At 44.7% G+C, this 18,121-nt stretch overlaps 1 protein-coding gene across 1 annotated transcript in view; it reads right to left on the bottom strand.

Annotated features, from left to right (window-relative positions):
- The window catches only part of RGS4 (regulator of G protein signaling 4), a 28,067-nt gene extending 10,374 nt beyond the window's left edge, over positions 1 to 17,693 (bottom strand). Inside the window, exons 1-3 of the mRNA XM_033959909.1 lie at positions 17,488 to 17,693; positions 3,744 to 3,848; positions 2,427 to 2,488 (exon numbers count right to left, since the gene is read on the bottom strand). Coding sequence (XP_033815800.1) covers positions 2,427 to 2,488; positions 3,744 to 3,848; positions 17,488 to 17,540 — 220 coding nt within the window. The 5' untranslated portion in view covers positions 17,541 to 17,693. The remainder of the gene's footprint in view (positions 1 to 2,426; positions 2,489 to 3,743; positions 3,849 to 17,487) is intronic.
- Between the last annotated feature and the right edge of the window lie 428 nt (positions 17,694 to 18,121).

Here is an 18,121-nt window from a genome sequence, read left to right as displayed (position 1 = left end):
AATACTCCTCCGTAGCACTGCATATAGTCGGTGCCCAGATAAATTCTGGGTCTGCCCCGACTGCACCCACAGACAATTCTGGAACTAAGGGGAGAGGATAGCTGGAAAGCGATGACCACAAATGCTCGCAGTCTAAGCAACAAAGTTCATGATCTGCAAGCCCTGATGTTAGAGGCAGATCTAGATATTGTCGCTATCACAGAGATATGGTTCAGTGAATCCCATGAATGAGATGCAAACATACCGGGATATAATCTTTTTAGGAAGGACAGAGATAGTCAAAAAGGTGAAGGAGTAGCTCTCTATGTAAGGATCGATATCCAAGCGACCGAGATGCAAGGGACCTGGGGAGAGGAAGAAGCGATATGGATCGCTCTGAAAAGAGAAGATGGAACTTTTATCTACGTGGGTGTAGTCTACAGACCTCCGACTCAATCGCAGCAAATTGATAAGGATCTGATTGTGGATGTCCAAAAATTTGGAAGGAAAGAGGAGGTGTTGCTGTTGGGAGATTTCAATCTGCTGGATGTGGACTGGAATGTTCCGTTTGCGGAATCGGAAAGAAGTAGGGAGATTGTGGATGCCTTTCAAGAGGCCCCATAAATGAAGAGAGTATCTCTAATGTTCGAATGGGTGCACACCTGGGAAGTAGCGATCATCAAACATTTTGGTTTGATATAACGGCTAAAGTGGAGAGCGGCCGCATGATACTTAAAGTCCTAGATTTCAAACGTATGGACTTTGATAAAGTTTCAAGTTTAATAAGTTTTTTGATTAATTGCTTAATCATACTTCTAAAATGGGAGAGTACCTGAAGAAAGAGCTGTTAGGATGGGAGAACATAAGAGAAGTGGAAAAACAGTGGTCGAAGCTGAAAGGAACGATAATGGCTACGGACCTTTATGTGAAGAAAATAAATAAAAACAAGAGAAAAAGGAAACCAATATGGTTTGGCGGAGAAAATAAAGACAAAAGAGCTGGTGTTCCTGAAATATAAACCCCCCCCAAAAAGAGGAGTACAGAAAGGACTACCGGGTGAAACTGAAAGAAACCAAGAGAGAGATACGTCTGGCAAAAACGCAGGCAGAAGAGCAAATGGCTAAAAATGTAAAAAAGGCAAATATTTTTTTCAGATATATTTGTGAAAGGAGGAAGATGAAAATAGGAATTGCTAAACTAAAAGATGTAGGAACCGTTAGGTGGAAAGTGATGAGGAAAAAGCAAACATGCTAAACAAATACTTCTGTTCTGTGTTCACGGAAGAAACACCTGGAGAAGGACCGAGATTGTCTGGCAAAGTAACGCGAGAAAATGGAGTAGATGGTGAATGCTGGGATTTGTAGTCTTGCTTTTCTTAGGGAATGCAATGAGGAAATTAGAACTACAATTCCCTGCAAGCAATGGGTTAAACCCAGGGTTGGCTCAACCCTAAAAAAATCTAGATCCAGTTAGCTGCCTTATCTTGCATGTACACTATAATTATTGTTGGTTAAACGTGGTCGAAAATAAAATGCTAGTACAGTGGTGCCTCACACAATGAACTTAATTCGTTCCAGGAGCAAGTTTGTTATGTGAAAAGTTCGTTATGTGAAACGCGTTTTCCCATAACAATACATGTTAAAAAAAATAATTCGTTCTGCAGCATAAAATATGCTAAGATGACATAAAAAAAGATAAATTTGTCAAAATGGTGAAAATGGTGGTCTTGCTGAGGCCAAACTCTTTGACGAGGTCACACTGTTTTACCCCACATTCACTCCTTCTAATTATTTCCCGTTTCATTTCAACAGAAATCACCTTCCTGCTTTTTTTAGAAGCCATGATATATAAAAAAATATTGAGTTTATCTTAAAAGGACGACTGTATACAGTGAGAGAGGGCAGTTAAGCGCAGTGACTAACGACTGCCTGCAGTGCCTGCGCGGAAGGATGCAATACATCGGCAGCTCGGGCGACTTCGTTGTGTGAAACGAAGTTCGTTGTGTGAAACGAAGTTCGTTGTGTGAAACGAAGTTCGTTGTGTGAAACGAAGTTCGTTGTGTGAATCAAGACATGAAGTTCGTTGTGTGCAGCGTTCGTTGTGTGAGGCGTTCGTTATGCGAGGCACCACTGTACTCATAAAAATTTGAACTTTGCAATGGCACAGATATGTTCTTCAGCTGATCAAGGCTTCGAAATGTTGCCTTCTAAAGGCAACAATTATTTGCTTTAGATGATCAGAATATAAGCTGAAGCTCACCGCTAGTTATACAGTACTAGCCGGACCCTATTTCAGAGCATGTGACAGTGTTTTCCCATGCATGGAATCGCCTCATTCTGCAGTATGGTAGCTGGCTCCACCGAAGAATGCAGAGATGGGTTGCAAACTGTTAGTTACTATGGAGCAAGCAGAGCATCAGGGGTGTACCCAGCTCACAAGATACTCACTCTCATGGTGAATCAGGTTTTCCAGAGATTCTGCCCATTTCTTAACTTCTTCCTCACAAACTCTTAGAGTAGGAAGTGAAAAGGAGAGAAAAGACAAAAATCATTCTGAGAAACTAATATCTTTACTTATTATTTTAAAGAAATACTCTGTGAAACTATCAATGTTGTTTACTTCTTAGTAAAATAGATACGAGGTGTAAAGATTTCAACTTTATTAGTAGGCAGAGATGCAATAATATTGGCTTAGCTATATAGCACTTTGAGGTTCTTCAAAATGGCTGCCGAGAAACCTGAGAAACGGGAAGGATGAACATCTTATAAAAAGTCTCATCAAACCAAAGGTATCTCTGCTACTCAGACCCAAGGTTTGAACCAACGGACCATAGCATCTCGGGGAATGTTGCTGCTGGATGCTAGAGAGGCACCCGATAAAACCCTTGGGTTTATATTCACGTCAAATCCTTCCTTTTGGGTTTGTTTTCAGACTAAATTATTTGCGTCGTGCAGGCTCATAAGGCTTCTCAACCCAGTCCTCAGGGCACACCCAGCCAATCGGGTTTTCAAGTTATCCACAATACGTATTCATCAACTAAAGCCTAAGCTTGGGGTTTTATTCAGTTAATTAAATAGCTGCCTGTTGGATAACTCAGATTCTTAAAACCAGCTATTAAATCTTTAATGCAAACAAGTATTATCTTAATTCAATTTTAATCTTATCTCCCACAATTCATTTCATTACAGTACTTTTACAACTTACCAATACTAATGAATTAATGAACTAAGATCGGTGCATCAGATGGTGTGCTGGGGCGGGGCCTAAGGCCACTAGTGCACAGCGGCGGACGGGGCAGCAGGAGCAGGAGGACTTTCCTCCTGCTCCCGAAGATTGGCCTAGGAGCAGGAGGGTCTGGGTACCCCTCCTGCTCCCAAAGATGGAGGGAGCCTTGCCCTAAGGAGCAGGAGGGACCAGGCACCCCTCCTGCTCTCAACCGTTTAACAGGTACAGGGGACGGGTGGGCCGGTCCCAACCGCCTGGGCCGACCTGGGGTGGGCCGGTTGTGGGTGAGGCGGTGGGGTCAGTGGGCCAGCCGTGCTTGATCGGGGGGGGGGGGTGTCAGGCAGGGCCAGGGTGTCGGGCCGGTGGGCAGGGCTAGTGTAGCACCAAACACCAAAGTTACCATAACCACAAAATTCTGTTCTACGTACCTACAACCAAATCAAAACCCCAAACCAAATGAATAAGCAAGTTAGGGTCCTTCCGAGGTGGTATACACTGTTTTACATACAAATGCTTAAAGGGATAAAAGCTGGACTTACTGTGGAGGTGAAGGTGTTTTCTCTTTTTGGCCACAGGATATGCTCCGATCACATGGTTCAGGTTTCTGTAGCAAGAACCCAAGTCGGTGCTTTATATCTTTTGCACTACAGAAGAGCGGGACAAAAGGGGGGGGGGGGAGGAAAGCAATTACATTGACCACCTGATACTCTGCAAGAGTTCTAATCAGACAAAATGCTTGACGTCTCCTATATATTCTGCTGTGCCGTAAACATATAGGAATAGATTCCGTAAATGGTATCCAAAAAGAATTGAGTGTCGCACTTAATGTCAGGAGTACCAGAGCCTAAAAAATGAATCGGTATTTATTAAATGGATCTCAAAATCCACAGGATATAGCTCCCTGAAGTAACAAGACTTGGAAAAGGGAGGCTTATGGATTATCACTGGTCCGCACCGGTGAAACTGCGTTTACCAGGTGCTTCACATTAGAGAGTTGCGCGGGGACAGAAATATCACCCATCCCCACTCGTCCCTGCCAGGATCCTCTACGTCCACACCCGTCCCCGTCAGGATCCTCTCCATCCCCACCCGTCCCCGTCAGGATCCTCTCCGTTTCCACCTGTTCCTGCCAGGATCCTCTCCGTCCCCACCCGTCCCCGTCAGGATCCTCTACGCCCACACCCGTCCCCGTCAGGATCCTCTCCGTCCCCACCCATCCCCACAAGGAATTACCTCCATCCCCACCCGTCCCCATAAAAAGCAGCAATTGCTTCTGTCAGGATCATCAATTTCACAGTTTCTTTTGTGTTTGCGCTGCTGTTTTCCTTGTGGAATCTCTTTTGTGGAACCCTCTTTTTGTTTTCTGTTCAGGTAATTCACTTATAAGCCCCCTCTTTTACTAAGGCTGATGTGTCCATTATATTATATGGACGAACCCGGCTTCCAAAGCCTTCCATCCCCGTGGGAGTCCCGTGGGCCAAAGGGGGGTCCCCGTGGGAGTCCCGTGGGCCAGAGGGGGGTCCCCGTGGGAGTCCCGTGGGCCAGAGGGGGGTCCCCGTGGGAGTCCCGTGGGCCAGAGGGGGGTCCCCGTGGGAGTCCCGTGGGCCAGAGGGGGGTCCCCGTGGGAGTCCCGTGGGCCAGAGGGGGGTCCCCGTGGGAGTCCCGTGGGCCAGAGGGGGGGTCCCCGTGGGAGTCCCGTGGGTTAGGGGGGATTCCCCGTGGGAGTCCCGTGGGTTAGGGGGGATTCCCGTGGGACCCCCGCGGAACCCGCGGGATCCCCGCGATCCCCGTTCCCGTGCAGACCTCTACTTCACATGTTGATAAGCTGTTCCCTAGGTCTTTTTAAGCTTACTTCCTGATACTTCTTCCCTTAATGGCAGGAGTTCTTGAGTCTACTTCTGGTGATTAGAAGTCTAGGAAGTTTTTTCCCCTCTTTGGGTTTTTCTTCGTAGTTAATTATTTCTCCGGTGCGGACCAGTGATAATCCGTAAGTCTCCCTTTTCCAAGTCTTGTTACTTCAGGGAGCTCTATCCTGTGGTTTTTGAGGTCCATTGAATAAATACCGATTCATTTTTTAGGCTCTGGTATTTGTGACATTAAGGGCTCCTTTTGTAAGGTGCGCTAGCGTTTTTAGTGCACGCACAAGATTAGCGTGTGTTATTCCGTGTGTTAAGGCCCTAACTCACCTTTGTAAAAGGAGCCCTAAGTGCTAGACTCAATTCTTTGTCCTTGATTACTGGATAGTAAGAGTGTCTTGTACATTATCCAAATATGGATGCCAAGAAATGTTTCCTCATTGCTGTTCTACAATGTGTTGGGGGCCATTAACAGAATAGTGCATAATGCCAGGATGCATGCCCAGCTTTTGGGCGTGAGGATTTACACAAACTGAAACTAAATTTGGCACCAGTTCTCCAATACTGTGCACCTCTATAGTTACAAGGGGGCCGCTGAAAAGTTCTCAGCCCAACCAAGACGAGAATGTGGAGCCATGAAACTTACAAATTATTCCACACTTTTCGTTTTCAATGATACTTATGAAATGAAACATAAAGTGTCAAAAAATGTGGAATAACTTGTAAGTTTCATGGCTTCACATCATTCTCCTCTTGGTCGGGCTGAGAACTTTTCAGTGGCCCCTTGTATTATGATGTCATAATGCCTCATTCCACCAATGCCTAAGAGCTGACCTCATCGGTGATGTCACCATGGTTTGAGTGCAATTTTTGAATAGGAAGATGGGGGGGGATATATGTATTTGTCATAGATTACAATTTTGATTGAATTTAAGTGCTATTGTAATGTAATATGATTGTATAATATGTTGCACTTATTTTTGGCTTCAAAATGAATAAAGATATTTAAAAAAAAAAAAAAAGGAATTAGAAAAGGTACAGAGAAGGGTGAAAAAATAATAAAAGGAATGAGACAACTTCCCTAAGGGGAAAGGCTAAAGCGATTAGAGCTCTCCAGCTTGGAGAAGAGACAGCTAAGAGGAAATATGATAGAGGTCTATAAAATACTGAGTGGAGTAGAACAGGTAGGCCTGAATCGCTTTTTTGCTCTTTCCAAAATACAAGGACAAGGGGGCACACAATGAAGTTACTAAGTAGGACATTTTAAACAAAATCTTAGAAAAGATTCACAGTCACTTGCAGCAGGGGCTTAGAGGGCAAGAGAGCTGCAATTGGAGAGACTGAGGTAGGAAATGTTCAAAGAAAGAAGGGATGAGACTGAAGAAGGAAAAAAATAGAAAGAAAATTGGAGAGACTGAGGTAGGAAATGTTCAGAGAAAGAAGAGCTGAGACTGAAGAAGGAAAAAAATAGAAAGAAAATTGGAGAGACTGAGGTAGGAAATGTTCAGAGAAAGAAGAGCTGAGACTGAAGAAGGAAAAAAATAGAAAGAAAATTGGAGAGGACTGAGATAGGAAATGTTCAGAGAAAGAAGAGCTGAGACTGAAGAAGGAAAAAAAAATAGAAAGAAAATTGGAGAGACTGAGGTAGGAAATGTTCAGAGAAAGAAGAGCTGAGACTGAAGAAGGAAAAAAATAGAAAGAAAATTGGAGAGGACTGAGGTAGGAAATGTTCAGAGAAAGAAGAGCTGAGACTGAAGAAGGAAAAAAATAGAAAGAAAATTGGAGAGACTGAGGTAGGAAATGTTCAGAGAAAGAAGAGCTGAGACTGAAGAAGGAAAAAAATAGAAAGAAAATTGGAGAGACTGAGATAGGAAATGTTCAGAGAAAGAAGAGCTGAGACTGAAGAAGGAAAAAAAAATAGAAAGAAAATTGGAGAGACTGAGGTAGGAAATGTTCAGAGAAAGAAGAGCTGAGACTGAAGAAGGAAAAAAATAGAAAGAAAATTGGAGAGACTGAGATAGGAAATGTTCAGAGAAAGAAGAGCTGAGACTGAAGAAGGAAAAAAATAGAAAGAAAATTGGAGAGACTGAGGTAGGAAATGTTCAGAGAAAGAAGAGCTGAGACTGAAGAAGGAAAAAAATAGAAAGAAAATTGGAGAGACTGAGATAGGAAATGTTCAGAGAAAGAAGAGCTGAGACTGAAGAAGGAAAAAAAATAGAAAGAAAATTGGAGAGACTGAGGTAGGAAATGTTCAGAGAAAGAAGAGCTGAGACTGAAGAAGGAAAAAAATAGAAAGAAAATTGGAGAGACTGAGGTAGGAAATGTTCAGAGAAAGAAGAGCTGAGACTGAAGAAGGAAAAAAATAGAAAGAAAATTGGAGAGACTGAGATAGGAAATGTTCAGAGAAAGAAGAGCTGAGACTGAAGAAGGAAAAAAATAGAAAGAAAATTGGAGAGACTGAGGTAGGAAATGTTCAGAGAAAGAAGAGCTGAGACTGAAGAAGGAAAAAAATAGAAAGAAAATTGGAGAGACTGAGGTAGGAAATGTTCAGAGAAAGAAGAGCTGAGACTGAAGAAGGAAAAAAAATAGAAAGAAAATTGGAGAGACTGAGATAGGAAATGTTCAGAGAAAGAAGAGCTGAGACTGAAGAAGGAAAAAAAAATAGAAAGAAAATTGGAGAGACTGAGGTAGGAAATGTTCAGAGAAAGAAGAGCTGAGACTGAAGTAGGAAAAAAAAATAGAAAGAAAATTGGAGAGACTGAGATAGGAAATGTTCAGAGAAAGAAGAGCTGAGACTGAAGTAGGAAAAAAAAATAGAAAGAAAATTGGAGAGACTGAGATAGGAAATGTTCAGAGAAAGAAGAGCTGAGACTGAAGAAGGAAAAAGAAAGAAAATTGAAGAGGCTGAGGTAGGAAATGTTCAAAGAAAGAAGAGCTGAGACTGAAGAAGGAAAAAAAATAGAAAGAAAATTGGAGAGACTGAGGTAGGAAATGTTCAAAGAAAGAAGAGCTGAGACTGAAGAAGGAAAAAAAATAGGAATAAATACCTACAGGGAAACAAAAGATCAGGAGCATGCAGAGAAAACAATAGAGCATAGAGGTTTGCAGGAATCGGGAACACATAGAGAAAGTAGAGCAGAGACCCCTGCAAGAAGAGAAAAAGAGCAAAGAGACTGGGGATGAGAAAGAGAGCAGACCTGCTTGCAGGAGAAAAAGCGAGGCAGTAATATTTCAGCTGGAGAGTGCAAAGTGAGGAAGAAAGCAGAGACAACGCTGCACAGGGAAATGGAGGGGGGAGAGAGACCGAAAGAAAGAAAAGCAGACAGACATATATTCTAGCCCCCGTTAATGCAACGGGCTTAAAGACAAGTATTCTATAAAGTGATGCACACCGGTTCTAGTGTACAAATCTGAAAAGAGGGCGTGGCCAGAGGGGCAGATCATGGGCAGTCCTAAAATTTATGCACACTTATGGGATACACCCTATTCATGCGAACGATAGGCAGGGGTGTTTAGGCCTGGTTTTCCTTGACCTAAATGGGGGCCCCCGGTACACCTAAAAGTTATGTAATACACTGGTGCTAAGGGTAATTTTATAAGATACGCATACATTTTATAGAATTGTGGCGTGACAAGTTTTCGGGTGCCATACACAGAATTTGACCCTCAATGTTTAATTAAACTCCGGAATTTGTTGCCAGAGAATGTGGTAAAAGCAGTTAGCTTAGTAAGGTTGAATAAGTTCCTACAAGAGAAGTCTATAAACCATTATTAAAATGAACTTAGGAAATCTACTTCTTATTTCTGGGATAAACAGCAGAAAATCTCTTACTCTTTTGGGACCTTGTCAGATACTTGTGACTTAGGGCTAGATTCACTAACCTCCTTTAGGGTTCCCGATCCATGGCCGATCCGTGGAGGCCCGACGAATGTACAAAACAAAATAATTTAAATGAGGGCAATTGGAGGAACACCCCCCTCCGACCGCACGGATCACTAGTGTGCGATCCCGACGCATGTGTCTAAGAGCAGGCTAGAGCTGCGACTTTTTTTTATTTTTCTAGCCCAGCGAGTCTGTGGTTTTAACCCACTTTAAACCTGCAGGTTAAAACCACGGGCTCGCAGTGCGGGGAAGGCAGGAGAGTTGAGGCGGCAGGAGAGATTTGGGGCAAGAGCAGGTGGGTGAGTCAGGGCAGCAGGCAGGAGAGGTTCGGGGCAGGGCCCGAGATCGGGGCAGGCAGGAGACGGCAGGAGATCGGGGCTGAGACAGGGCAGCAGAACAGGGCAGGGAAGCAGGGCGGCAGAAGGCAGGGCAGTCGGAAAAAGGACCTCAGCAGTCGCTTCTTGGTGTCGATCGGCCAGCCCAGTCGGTTTGCAAGATTTCTGTAGTGAATCGCGTCCCTGCCTACTTTGCATGCCGTTCCCCTCATTTGCATGCACGGATCGGAATCGGATCGGAGGAGAGGTAAGTGAATCGGGCCAGAGTAAAATCGGGTCACAAAGGGGTCGCAAACCGATCGGTACACGTTCAGTTTGCTTAGTGAATCTACCCCTATATTGGATTCAAGTACCCCTATATTGGATTCAAGTACCCCTATATTAGATTCAAGTACCCCTTGGATTCAAGGGGTAGTGAATCTACCCCTATATTGGAAACAAGATACCTGGCTTGATGGATCTGCAGTCTGACCCAGTATAGCAACTCTTATGTTCTTCCTGTTCCGTTTCTGACCCAATTTATCACTGTTATTAAAATTAGTCCCTGGTTATTTATTTTTTATACCTCGCCAGATCCAACTGTTGTGAATCCTTTAGTCTGATGTTAGCATTCATTTCTAGAGGCAATGTTCAGTTACCAGTGTAATGATTTCCTCAAAAGAGCATAAAAATATCATCTTTTTGCTTTGGTGATTACAAATTTAATTTTTACTTCTCCAGGGCAAAACTCTGGAACTTTCACATACGTCTAATTCAGTGGTCTCAAAGTCCAACCCTTTGCAGGGCCACATTTTGGATTTGTAGGTATTTGGACGTCCTCAGAAAAAACCAGTTAATGTCTTCTTAAAGAAATGACAATTTTGCATAAGGTAAAACTCTTTCTAGTTTATAAATCTTTCCTTTTGGCTAAGTCTTAATAATAATATTGTAATTTATAGTTAAAGAAACATATGATCAAGAAAAAGTTATATTTTACTTTTATGATTATGATAAACATACCGAGGGCCTTAAAATAGTACCTGGTGAACCATATGTGGCCCCCTGGGCCGCAAATTTGAGCCCACAGAGTAAAGGGGAGAACAGGACAATCAAGCCATTGTGACATCACTGATGAGACTGGCTCTTATTGGTGGAATGAGGCATTATGACATCACAAGCTCAGCTCTGCTTTCCAAAGACAAACAGGATGTCATGGATACAGTTAAGCCAGTGGTCTCCAACTCAAACCCTTTGCAGGGCCACATTTTGGATTTGTAGGTACCTGGTGGGCCTCAGAAAAAATAGTTAATGTCTTATTAAAGAAATGACGATTTTGCATGAGGTAAAACTCTTTATAGTGTATAAATCTTTCCTTTTGGCTAAGTCTTAATAATAACATTATCATTTATAGCTAAAGAGACATATGATCGAGAAACAGTTTTATTTTGCTTTTGTGATTGCGATAAACATACCGAGGGCCTCATAATAGTGCCTGGCGGGTCACATGTGGCCCCTGGGCTAGAGTTTGAGACCACTGGTCTAATTGTATGCAAGAAATATTAAGCCTATGACACACATATAAGCTTTTGCTTAGACTAAAACCCCTTTTTAGTGTAACAAATCTATGCTGAAGCCGCACAGTAAGAAGGGCAGAGGCCAGATGGGGCTATAATAGCTTCACAAAGCAGAAGCGTGCAGGAAATGTGTAATATATTAGATGCCATGGATCTAAGCACTGTATTATTGCCCTGTTGCACCATAATTAAGATTAAATATGTCATATGCATGATTTGAAGTCTGGGCTCTTTGAAGCGAGTTTTGAGAAACAGATGGGGAGTCGCTGACAAGCTGTTTAATCTACAACTAGGGAGAACAAAAATAACATCGTTCTGTTAACAGCTGCATTCCACTTTAACTCGAATCCAATTTGGTGACGAAAGCATTTTTGGTTTAACACATTGAAAATATCTTCCTGCTGGAGATTATACTCCGCGATTCATGACGCATTTCGTTCTGCTCGAAATTAGAGAACACGAGAAACTCAAAATAGCTTCTAGGAGGTCAACTTCATATTTATTATACACTTCTCCCTCCGTATTTGCTGTGAAAGGGGATTAACAGAACTGCAAATACTGAAAAACCACAAATAAATTTTTTTATATGTTATTCGCCGTTTTCCATTAAAAACCATCGTGAATATAGTGAAACCGAGAATAACATGGTGGGAGACCTGGCCTGTTCCTGAAGGAGAGGCAAAACACGGTGAAGAAAGTGCTGGGAATTGGCGATTTTCTCTGGAAACGCTTGGAATGAGCGATTTCTCTATGCAAGCTGATGTAATTTGGGGGGAGGAGCCAGAAAGCTAAAAACCGTGAATAATCGAAACCGCGAATACAGAGGGAGAAGTGTACACATCTCCCTCCGTATTTGCTGTGATGGGGGATTAACAGAACCGCAAATACTGAAAAACCACAAATAACTTTTTTATATGTTATTCGCCGTTTTCCATTAAAAACCATCGTGAATATAGTGAAACCGAGAATAACATGGTGGGAGACCTGGCCTGTTCCTGAAGGAGAGGCAAAACACAGTGAAGAAAGTGCTGGGAATCGGCGATTTTCTCTGTAAACGCTTGGAATGAGCGATTTCTCTATGCAAGCTGATGTAATTTGGGGGGGAGGAGCCAGCAAGCTAAAAACCGTGAATAATTGAAACCGCGAATACAGAGAGAGAAGTGTACACTTCTCCCTCCGTATTTGCTGTGATGGGGGATTAACAGAACCGCAAATACTGAAAAACCACAAATAACTTTTTTATATGTTATTTGCCGTTTTCTATTAAAAACCATTGTGAATATGGCGAAACCGCGAATAACATGGTGGGAGACCTGGCCTGTTCCTGAAGGAGAGGCAAAACACAGTGAAGAAAGTGCCGGGAATCGGCGATTTTCTCTGTAAACGCTTGGAATCAGTGATGTAATTTGGGGGGAGGAGCCAGTAAGCTAAAAACCGTGAATAATCGAAACCGCGAATACGGAGGGAGAAGTGGTAGCTCAAATAAAGATACAATACAGCGTCTCCGAGAAATAATGACACAAGATAAAGTGACAATCTTCTTCCTCAATTAGCACTATAGAAGCACCAATGCACAAGCTTATCAGGGATTTTCAGATATCCACCCGAGTAACATATCTCGTGGTGGTAAGAATCCTCATTACTCCCAGCCTGGCATTTTCAGGTTTTTTTTTATATATAAATACTTTTTATTCCACGTAAATACTTTTTAAACTGTTTTATGAATATAAATTGTGAAGTTTTGTTTTTTTTAACTTAGCTTGTATGCAGTTTGTGCCCCAATACTTTCTCAAGGACGGGGGAATCGTAACTCATAATTACTACTTGACGAAAGCATTTTCTGTTTAACACTTTGAAAATATCTTCCTGCTGGAGATTATAACGCCGTGATTCAGTAATTATGAGTTAAGCAAATTACGTCAATATCTATGCAAAGTGAGCCAGCTTGTCCGACTGATAAGTCGCGCGACACACACTCTGACCACTTCTCCCGCCCCCCTTTCCCGCGAAAACTTTTTGAAAAACCTTTGTGTAAACAGTGCATGCCCCTTACAGAGTAGCACGTAGCGTGGGCGGTGGGGGGCGGTCTGCCCCAGGTGCAGGGAGTTAGGGGATAGATGGCGTGGTCACGAGGGCGCAGTCCACATACGCACTGCTGTCAGCTCGATCGGCCCTGTCCCCTCTGGCATCGACTTCCCGTTCTGGGGCAGTGGACTGGCAGAGCTGATGGGCTTGGGCATGCAGACTGAAGGAGGGGAATACTCTGCCCGTAGCGGCCACCAAGCCAGGTGGCCCCGATTTTTTTCTCCTGAGTAATTTTGAGTGCATTTATAGAATTTGGCCTTAAGTGCCTACGTATTTTTGTAAAAAAAAAAAAAAAAAAAGTCTTTATATGTCTTTTTTAAATGAGCATCCAGAACGAGCCCCATCAATTCAAAAAGTCTCCCACATCCGCTTACACCCGCGGTGAAAAAGATGCAAATGTCTGCAAATGCGTAGGAACAATCTTAAAATGAAAACCCGAGGCCCAGTAATATTCTAAGGCATATGAATATGCATGAGAGAGATTTGCATATAATGGAGGTGACAGGCATGTAAATCCACTCCGTGCATATTCTATCCTGAAAACCTGACTGGCTGGTGGTCCTCCAGGACAGGGTTGGGAACCCAAGGTCCAGTAATATTCTAAGGCGGTGGTTCCCGACCCTGTCCTGGAGGAACACCAGCCAGTCGGGTTTTTGGGATGGCCCTAATGAATATGCATGAGAGAGATTTGCATATAATGGAGGTGACAGGCATGTAAATCCACTCCGTGCATATTCTATCCTGAAAACCTGACTGGCTGGTGGTCCTCCAGGACAGGGTTGGGAACCCAAGGTCCAGTAATATTCTAAGGCGGTGGTTCCCGACCCTGTCCTGGAGGAACACCAGCCAGTCGGGTTTTTGGGATGGCCCTAATGAATATGCATGAGAGAGATTTGCATATAACGGAGGTGAGAGGCATGCAAATCCGCTCCGTGCATATTCATTAGGGCTGTCCTGAAAACCCGACTGGCTGGTGGTCCTCCAGGACAGGGTCGAGAGCCACTGCCTTAGACTATTACTGGACCTTGGGTTTTACAAAGCCATGGTAGCGATGCTGCCACGAGAAATGCGCCAAAGCCCGTAGGAACTTCAGCTTTGCAAAAGCACTTCCCGTATATCCATTGGCACATGCGAAGCTTTAGTAGAAAGGCCCCTTAATGACCAAATCAAACTTGATCTCATTTGGGGGGGGGAACTGTTCTGAAGCATTTTAAAATACTTTCGTTATCTCTTCCAAAATTCGTATGGATTGATCGCCCAGTCAGTTTCTTCATTTAATCGAGGGGAGGTTTCTCCCAGGAACACCTGGAAGCACGATCTAGGACAGTGTTTTTCAACCGCTGTTCCGCGGCACACTAGTGTGCCGCGAGATGTTGCCTGGTGTGCCGTACGATCAGGGCAGTACCACCAGTCTAGGGAGAGGGCGGTCCGCCCCACGTGGACAGAGAGCTGGACGGGGGACCCGCGGAGTTCAATACATCTCGAGCCGCGAGGCTCGTCTTCTGTTCCTGCCTGCCCTGCAGCTAACATATAGCCGATCGCAAGCGTTCCCCGATGTCAGCGCTGACGTCGGAGGGAGGGCTTAAGCAAAGCCTGCCCTCCGACGTCAGCGCTGACGTCGGAGAATACTTCCGTTCGGCTATTTGTGTGCGGCAGGGCAGACAGGAAGCAGAAGACAAGCCTCGCGGCTTGAGCTTCTTTTTGCTGAGAAAGTTGCAAAGATGGGCTGGGAGGCAAACACGGAACACAAAAGGGGGGAGGGAGTGCGTTTTGGACACAAGGTATGAACTTGGGAGAGAGGAAGGGAGGGAAAGAGATGCTGAGGTGGGGGAGGGAATGCGTTTTTGGACACAGAAGAAATGGACTTGGGAGAGAGGAAGGGAGGGAGAGAGGAAGGGAGGGAAAGAGATGCTGAGGTGGGGGAGGGAATGCGTTTTTGGACACAGAAGAAATGGACTTGGGAGAGAGGAAGGGAGGGAAAGAGATGCTGAGGTGGGGGAGGGAATGAGTGTTTGGACACAGAAGGCATGGACTTTGGAGAGAGGAAGGGAGGGAAAGAGATGGTTGTGTACACGGGGAATAGAAGAAAGGAGAATTTTTGGTCATAGGGAGGGAGTGAGGTACAGATAGTGGCATACCAGGGTGGGGGGGGGGCGGTCTGCCCCACCCCGGGTTTACGTCCCAAGGGGGTGCACAGCTGGCCACCCTCCAGTGTTGTCCCTAGGCCGGCAAACTGCGGCTCTTTAGCCACTTGACTGCCACCGCCGCCAACGGTGTTTTTGGCGGTGGCAGCATTATAAAATACTTTTTTTGTGTTTATTTGATTCCTATTCAAGAGAATTACTTTATATATAGTCAATATAGGCACAGAGTTAAATTTTTTAACATTTTCTAATGGTGGTGTGCCTCGTGATTTTTTTCATGAAACAAGTGTGCCTTTGCCCAAAAAAGGTTGAAAAACACTGATCTAGGAGATATGGAGCCCAACCTGTTTCACGACTGCTTTATCGATAATGCACTTCCACGGAATTTCTTTCGCTTGGAGACTTTTCTGATTTATTATTTTCTTCCCATACACTTCAGCGACAAAACACATTTCAACCTTCGCCCACAAGCTAGGAAACAGGCAAGGTGTCCTTCCTAACAGTGACTAATTACTGTAATTAATTCTAATTAGGAAATCTGCATCTAGGAAACTACTACAGAAGTTCCTTCAGCACCTGTCTGAGAAATTTTATTCCATGTTTCAGCTGGCCAACAGATTTTTTTTTTTTTGTCATGGGAAAGCTTCCCTTACCTATAAACCAGAAAAGTATTTGTCGGAAAACCAGACTAAACATTGAACTATCCCAAGGATTGTACGTCTCTGCCGTGCCTGAAATATCTGGAGGTGCTGATTATATGTGATGCAGTACTTTCAGTCGATAAAGCTGTTACTGCACAAGGATTCGCCATAACCGAGGGAAAACAGCATCTGTGACGATCCCACGGTGAGGTGGAGCGTCCTTCTGTCTAAATACGCAAGCACTCGCATGGCGAGTCTGTGGCGCAGTGGTTAGAGCCACAGCCTCAGCACCCCGGGGTTGCGGGTTCAAATCCCACCCTGCTCCTTGTGACCCCGGGCAAGTCACTTAACCCCCTATTGCTCCTGCTAGATTAGATAGAGCGTGAGCCTGTCGGGACAGATAGGGTTCAAATCCCACACTGCGCCTTGTGACCCTGGGCAAGTCACTTAACCCCCTATTGCTCCTGCTAGATTAGATAGAGCGTGATCCTGTCGGGACAGATAGGGTTCAAATCCCACACTGCTCCTTGTGACCCTGGGCAAGTCACTTAACCCCCTATTGCTCCTGCTAGATTAGATAGAGCGTGATCCTGTCGGGACAGATAGGGTTCAAATCCCACACTGCTCCTTGTGACCCCGGGCAAGTCACTTAACCCCCTATTGCTCCTGCTAGATTAGATAGAGCGTGATCCTGTCGGGACAGATAGGGTTCAAATCCCACACTGCTCCTTGTGACCCTGGGCAAGTCACTTAATCCCCCATTGCCCCAGGTACATTAGATAGAGTGTGAGCCTGTCAGGACAGATAGGGTTCAAATCCCACACTGCCCCTTGTGACCCTGGGCAAGTCACTTAATCCCCCATTGCCCCAGGTACATTAGATAGAGCGTGAGCCTGTCAAGACAGATAGGGTTCAAATCCCACACTGCTCCTTGTGACCCTGGGCAAGTCACTTAATCCCCCATTGCCCCAGGTACATTAGATAGAGCGTGAGCCTGTCGGGACAGATAGGGTTCAAATCCCACACTGCTCCTTGTGACCCTGGGCAAGTCACTTAACCCCCTATTGCTCCTGCTAGATTAGATAGAGCGTGATCCTGTCGGGACAGATAGGGTTCAAATCCCACACTGCTCCTTGTGACCCTGGGCAAGTCACTTAATCCCCCATTGCCCCAGGTACATTAGATAGAGCATGAGCCTGTCAGGACAGATAGGGTTCAAATCCCACACTGCTCCTTGTGACCCTGGGCAAGTCACTTAACCCCCCCATTGCCCCAGGTACATTAGATAGAGTGTGAGTCTGCCAGGACAGATAGGGTTCAAATCCCACACTGCTCCTTGTGACCCTGGGCAAGTCACTTAACTCCCTATTGCTCCTGCTACATTAGATAGAGTGTGAATCTGCCAGGACAGATAGGGTTCAAATCCCACACTGCTCCTTGTGACCCTGGGCAAGTCACTTAACCCCCCCCCCCCCATTGCCCTAGGTACATTAGATAGAGCGTGAGCCTGTCGGGACAGATAGGGGAAAATGTTTGAGTACCTGAATGTACACCATTTAGGTTATAAGTGATATATAAATGCTAAAACAAATTAATAAGTAAACTCTGGTGGAATAATTTGGGTGGGTTGCACAGGATATGCCACATAATCTGATGTAACACAACCAGAAGTTCCTCTTTCTCCCAATAGCCTGGATTTCTAGACCAGTAGCACAATTTGCTGTGGGACAAAAATGAGATTCCAACGGAGCGCTGCTCTGAGTAATCTCCGAGGGAGCAGACTCACCTTTTCAGGCATGTGGCTGGCAAAGCAGCCACTCCCGCGAGTCCTTTGCACATTCTGACTCTGCTGCACGGATCCCGGATACAGGGGAAGGCTTTTGCTTCGATGAACTTAGCTCTGGTTCCGCTTTTAGTAGCTGGGGATGGCTGTCCTTCCAGATGCTACCCAGAAATTCTTTTTTTTTTTTTTTTCTTTTTTGCTGGCAGCTCTGCTCTGCTCGCTTCTCTCTGCGTCTTCATGTCTGAATCTGGTTTTATAGCCTGAAGCAGCCGGGGCGGGATCCTCCGGCCAATCAGCTCCCAGCCAGGCACGAAGGGACGAGGGGCTGACGCGTTGTGAACCTTCATGGATGAAGCAAATCGAGCTTCTCGGAAATGATCAGCCTCGGAGAAAACCAGAGAGAGAGGGTGGCAGAAGATGGAATGGTTCTCTGGACGCATCGTAAACATTTTAAAATAGCAAAAGGCGCTGGCATTGCCTTCAGTCCGGGATTGCATGAGGCAAGAATAATGGGAAAAGAAGGCATGTTATAACCTGGCACTAAATTAAAGTTGAAACGCCTCCAGTTGTCTCTTTAAGCACGAGTATTTCTGAGCAGCCACCACCAGTTCACAAAGTTTCCTATGTGTGAAATTAT

Source organism: Geotrypetes seraphini, chromosome 10, assembly GCF_902459505.1.
Source record: "Geotrypetes seraphini chromosome 10, aGeoSer1.1, whole genome shotgun sequence".
Lineage (NCBI taxonomy): Eukaryota > Metazoa > Chordata > Amphibia > Gymnophiona > Dermophiidae > Geotrypetes > Geotrypetes seraphini.
This window is presented reverse-complemented; position numbering and strand designations above follow the sequence as displayed.